Raw genomic sequence first — 5,964 nt, 5'->3', positions numbered from 1 at the left:
TGCTGAACTTACCTTGCAAACCGTGGCCACACAAATGTTGCCGAGATTCAGAGGGTCAATGGCCTCCAGCTTCATGCCTTCCTCAAACCATCCACCTTCAGCATAGACAGCTCGTACCTAAGGGAGACTCTGGTATACCATGTGCTGTCAGTGGTATGGGACAGCCCCATCGCAACACCGAGGGCACCAAGTGCAAACAGGATTAGAGGTTCTTTACTTGGCTCAACCCAAGCTGGGAGGGGAAAGAAGAGATATGACACGAAGTATGAAGAGCCAGCCACACTAACGCTGTGTTTGTGTCAGCAGCCTCCTGCCAAGGCTCTGGTCAGTCAGAGAGCCAGGCCTAGCACTCAGCCGCTGCTCCCCAGCAAAGCACACCTCCTTCTCATCTCAGTCCTTACCAGTATGATCCAATTCCTTGATGGAAATGGTCTCAAGCAATTGTCTTCTCTCTCCAGTTCAAAGTTCTAAGCAACTGCTTGCCCTTCAGTTAAGTCCCTCAATCTGCCGTTGTCTTTTAGTTCTTCCATCTTTCTCTTTTGACCTGCCCCTGCCCAACCACAGCACTGACACCCCAAACACTTTACTGCCCTATAGCCGTAAGAGAGAAGAATGAGCCATCCTCAACAACCCACACAGCAGCACTTATACCCAAGGAAGGAAGCAGTACCATTTACTTCGCTGTGGCCAACACGGAAAGGCAGACTTGTCCTACCTTCTTAAACAGATAGGAGACGGCATCACAGTAAATCTTTCGGAAGGTGGGATGGTTTGCCATGTCACTGCGTTTTTCTTCTGTGAGGAATGGAAGAAACAAGAGAGGTAAGAAACCTGCAGGAATTGCAGTAAGAAAATACACTGGTTATTAATTTTCTGGTGACAGCTCAGCTGCTGTAAAAGACCTAGATCAGAGACCACGAGAAGAGTAATAGAGAGAACAGGTCAGTCCCTCTACACCTTCTCATGACATGGGCTGTGATGCAGGGTCTGCTCAAAAGCAGATGGCTGAGCTTCCTGAGCACTAGTGGTAACACCTCCATGTGCAGCTATAAGCACCAGGGATAGGCAGCAAGGAAGGAAGATGCAACCAGAAGGATCAGCAGGGCTCAAGTCTTGTTTTTTGATGCCAGACTAAACTGATCAACAATTCCTCTCTGCAAAGTTCAGAAAAACACAACCATCCAAGTCATACAAAAACCAACATGAATTTCCTCAAAAATGCTACAAACATCTGAGATGTTGCAAAGTGCATTCTCACAGTGAGGACAGACTGCCTGCTTCAGGTAAGAAACCCTACAGTCCCCTTGTCCTGACCTGTGGCAGCAGATTGCCAGGCTTTTATCTGTCCAGGGGAAAAAGCAGTAAACACATAACTACATAGGCTGTACCTGTCAGGTCCTGAGGCAACTGCCTGGCTCCCAGCATGTCAAGGCTGGTGTCACCAGCAGGGTCCAGATGGTTCACAGCTAATCAGAAGGTGCTTATGGAAGCCTGATCCTTACCTGACTTCTTCATGCTGTGGCCCACTCTCCGTGACCAGCCCACAGGATGGATGAGAGGACTCCACATGTGGCACCAGAAATCATCATCACTGTCACCATCCTCATAGAGGAGTCTCATTCTGCCCCCAATCACCGTGTCCACCACCGCCATGCGTGTCTGGGACACGTGGTTCTTATCCACCACCTCCAAACGCATGCCCTGCCGGAAGGGGTACTTCATGCTCTCCGCCATCTGTCAACAACCAGAGGAGGTGAGATCAGTTGCACTTGGTGTCTTCCTCCCCAAACCCTTCAATGAACAGCTTTCCCCGCAGACATCCTAGCCAGTCCCCGGCGCTGCCCAAAGCTGACTGGGAGATACCTCTGGAAGGGGTGCGTGGGATTGAGTTCATCAGGGGTATGGGGAGCTGCTGATCCCACACCTGGCAGCACGGTCAGGCACACGCACCTAACCCCAGCCTGGCAGAGCAGCCACGCTCAGCCAGCACCTTATGTGAGCATTCTGAGCATGAGAAACAGATGTCACTGCTGTTCAGCAGTAACTGGATGAGAAATCACATGCCCTTTTCAGCGGTGAGACCACAAGTTTCAAGGCTGGGAGCAGTTAGAGGTTTAGCTTCCCAAAGGGCAACAGGATTTTCAGTTAACTTTAGAAGAGGTCAGGCCGTTATTTTCACTTTTTAACTCTGATTGGAGGTACAGCAACGTGACAATCTATCTGCCAACTCCACCTCCAATGCCAGTTACCCTGCAGACTGACCCAAAGGCACAGGCACATGAAGAAAGTCACTGGCCATCTTCTAACTGATTTTTTGAGACCTTTGGTTTGCTGATACAGCCTAGCCCTATACATCTCCAGACACCCAAAGGTGTTTAAAAAAAACACCTGGCATTTTGGCACTGGGGGTCCCAGAATGCTCTGCAGCAACTAAAAGCAACAGCTCAAAACAGCCTCAGACATCCAAACGAGCCTACCTCTGATTCCAGAAGAACTTTTAAGGGAAGGTCTCCCTCTTCCACCTCCTGTTCATTAGGTGGGAGCGGAGATGCTAGGGGGAGAAAGTACCGACACTATCTGTCTCCCTCTACCACTTCCCTTCCATGGCATGAGCTCTCAGCTACAAGCTGTGGCCCAGGATCAAGCAGCCACAACCAACCTCTTGACTTTCTGAGAAGCAACAAGGGAAACACCAACTATGTTCAGGTCTCCAGCTCAGCATCATCAACTACCTGCCTTCCTGCCTGCTGTCTCTGGGAATGTCTTCCTTATTGGTGGTTTACAGAGTTGCCAGCAACAAGAGTCTCTTTTCTCTGACAAGTTCTAACCTCAATGCAGGCTACACAAAACAACCACAAGAGCTATAAAGCTGGCAAGGCCATGGCACAGCTGCTTCCATGTGCTTCAAGGAAGCCCGTGACCCTCTTGCTCCTCACAGGCTGCTGTGCCATCAACACTGAAGGTAAAGGTTGTTTTTGACTCTCAGAGCCATTCCCCAGCAAACAGCAGAGGGAAAGGCCAGGTTGGAGTTGCACTGGCCTCTCCCTTCAGCAAAAAATCAAACTCATCCTCAGTATTTTCCAGTAGAGGCTCACATGACAACAGCTTTTAAAGCCCATCTACAACCCAAAGGAGAAAGAGTTGGGCTGATAGGATCTGTGCCATTACCTACAGCATCACGACAGATGTCTCACTGCCCCTGTCCTGCCCAGGTTCACAGGACTTCAGAACCAGAAGAGACACGTTACACACACGTCTTGGCTTTGGCTTCATTGCCACACATAAAACGACAGCCTCCCACATTTACCTTGATGTGGAAATCCACTGGGATGGTCCTGGCTCCCACCAGTTTTTTCATGAGGTAACTTCTCCAGTCAGTGTACTTGGCATGGATAGCTACACACGCACAGGAAAAAAGCACATCTTATCACCGAAGGAACTGGAGCACCACACTACACCTTTCTTCCTCTCTCAGGAGTTCCTTTGCAGTAAAAGGCCTTCTTCACACTCAGATCCTGTATCTGCTCTCAGGCGGACCCCGTTCTGCAAGCTCGCCCTCACAACTGGCTGCAAGGGATCACCACTGCAGCACAGACTGGGCCAAGCAGATATTCAGCTTCACTGATCTAGATGTGGAAATTGTATTAGAGCAAAAACACATGAGCCATACCAAGCAAACCTCAGCTTGCCAGAATTGTGCTAAACTGACATCGTCCTAACTGCTCCCTCAGCAGGGACTGGATCCAGTGTGCTCCACAGAGACACTGTCCAGGATGTAGAACCAAAAAGTTTCCCCCAGATTATAGCCACCGTGTGGGTCAGAAGGAGGAACAGCCACCTGCATCAGCCTTTGTCCATAGATCTGACACAAGCACTGCATGCAGCACCCCCAGGTCAAGCACAGGATGATGCAGAGGGAGCAGTCCAAGCAGTCTCCAGCTTCTCAAAGAACTAACTGTTTCTTGTAACTCAGAGCACAAATGGAGCTGTGGTCTCACGTGCAGTAGGAACACCTGTCCCACTGCGCTAGGCATAAACCAAGGCTCCTCCATGCCCAGGCATGTGCTGACCCCTCTCACCCCACACTCACTTTGTGGTGGTACCAGGATTTTGCTGTTGATGGCACACCAGCCAATGGGGTGAAGATCCACTGTGCCCAAATTGCACCAGAAGTCATGGCCAGCATCATTCTCAAAGCCCTCATATCGCAGAAGGGCCCTGTAACCTGCCAGGACAGAGCAGACAACCAGAGAGAGGCATTAGAGGCAAAGAATTTCTGCACTCCCTATTGAGCACCACAGGCTTCGTCCCCACAGTATGGCCTACAGAGCTCTGCACAGCTTATGAGCTTCTCCAGCCATTCTGGAGGCAGAACCACCCTCACAAAGAGCCCAGCACCCAGAAGAGGAGCCAGATGTTGGTTTCCTCCCACCCCCGCACCATGGCATTTCCTGTTCCAAAATCTCTCAGCAGTTGCAGAGCTCCAAAGAGCTGATGTTTTGCTCTCTCAAGCTTCCCTCAGAGGTTAGCCATCCCCAGCTGCTGGGAACTACTGGAGACATACCTACAGTCTGGATGACAGAGGCAATCCAGTACACGCGGCTGGGGAGCACAGCATCACTGTTCAGCACTTCCACTTTCATACCTTTCACGACATCATCCCACTGATCGAAGAGCGGCACCTGAAGGATGGAGGCCACGTTGGGAGAGGGATGTTGACAGGCCCAGGGCCTCGTTCTACCTTTCAGAGATGTTTCAGGCAGCCACATTTTCTCCTTAGGCCCAGGTGTGCTTTCCTTACCCTTCCTGTATGTGCCAACAGTTTGAAATGCAATCAAACTGTCCCAGCATCTCTCTGGAGTGTTCACAGAGGATCCCAAAAGGTAGAACATCGTATAGCAACACTTAACTATTTCACTGCCAGCTGTCCTATTATCTCAAAGTAGCTGCTGCCATTCCTCTATGGTATCAAAATCCCTAACCATCACGCTGCTGTGTCTTCCTGACCTATCCTCAAGAAAAATAAAATGTTGTTAGTATTATCACAGATCACAACTCAAAAGGAACATAACAAGAGAGTCTTGACACACGGAGAGGCTGAGGCTGCTGTAATACCAAGGAACTGCCATTATTCCATGGATCTGCCTCGGCTACTTGGCCCACAAGGATTGCACAGCAGTGTGATAGGAACCAGACATGCTGGAAGGGCAGCTACTGCCAGGCCCACATAAGCTGCACATCACCCTGGCCTGTACTCTCCTACACAAACTGCAAAGGCAACCAGGACCTTTCCGCTATTCCCCCAAGCCAGCTCTGGGCCATCAACACCAGCAGTGCTTTTATAAATTTCCCTTCTGCTTCCTCCCCTCAAAACTCCTGTCCCTCTGTGGGACGGACTCCCATTCTTAGCTGTGAGAAACCTCAACTTCTTTCCTTGCGTCAGCTGTGGCCTAACAATCAGCTCCCCAGGCCTCTCCCTACCACTTGTCACAGGAGCACAGAAGAGCCCCACGCACATGACATGTACCCTGCACACCGCGAGGCACAGCAAAGGACTCACGTGTTTGAAGCAGCTGACAGGAGCTGCCTTGAAGCCGTGCTCCTGCAGGTATTTTCCCCAGTCGAAGCCCAGGACGAGTGCTATAAGCAGACATGAGACATGAAAATCAGGTAAGATTACCGAAAAGGCGCAGAGTGCTCACTTACCTCTGGACTACAGCCTGCAGCCACATTGTGGCCTGCTCTGGGACAGACCCCTCTGCCCCACCGCACAGGGGCTCGGTGTTCCAGCGTATTTACTGGTGCTAAACTAGATCCTTTGAGTGCACAGGGACCAGCTCCCACAAAAGGCACAATATATTATTAATCAATCCTTGCTGTCACTTGCTTTTGCGGGGGGGAGGTGGGCAGGAAGGGAAAAAAAAAAAAAAAAAAAAAGGAGACAGACAACGCCCACAATCCCCC

The 5,964-nt window shown here is 50.5% G+C and overlaps 1 protein-coding gene across 1 annotated transcript in view; it reads right to left on the bottom strand.

Annotated features, from left to right (window-relative positions):
• Positions 1-5,964, bottom strand: part of L3MBTL2 (l(3)mbt-like 2 (Drosophila)) — a 14,606-nt gene that overhangs the window by 6,940 nt on the left and 1,702 nt on the right. Inside the window, exons 4-10 of the mRNA XM_010132941.1 lie at positions 5,561-5,640; positions 4,565-4,682; positions 4,091-4,225; positions 3,308-3,396; positions 1,503-1,734; positions 716-795; positions 13-117 (exon numbers count right to left, since the gene is read on the bottom strand). Of these exons, the coding sequence (XP_010131243.1) occupies positions 13-117; positions 716-795; positions 1,503-1,734; positions 3,308-3,396; positions 4,091-4,225; positions 4,565-4,682; positions 5,561-5,640 (839 nt within the window). The remainder of the gene's footprint in view (positions 1-12; positions 118-715; positions 796-1,502; positions 1,735-3,307; positions 3,397-4,090; positions 4,226-4,564; positions 4,683-5,560; positions 5,641-5,964) is intronic.

The sequence above is a fragment of the Buceros rhinoceros genome, unplaced genomic scaffold (genome assembly GCF_000710305.1).
Source record: "Buceros rhinoceros silvestris isolate BGI_N320 unplaced genomic scaffold, ASM71030v1 scaffold18523, whole genome shotgun sequence".
Classification (NCBI taxonomy): domain Eukaryota; kingdom Metazoa; phylum Chordata; class Aves; order Bucerotiformes; family Bucerotidae; genus Buceros; species Buceros rhinoceros.
This window is presented reverse-complemented; position numbering and strand designations above follow the sequence as displayed.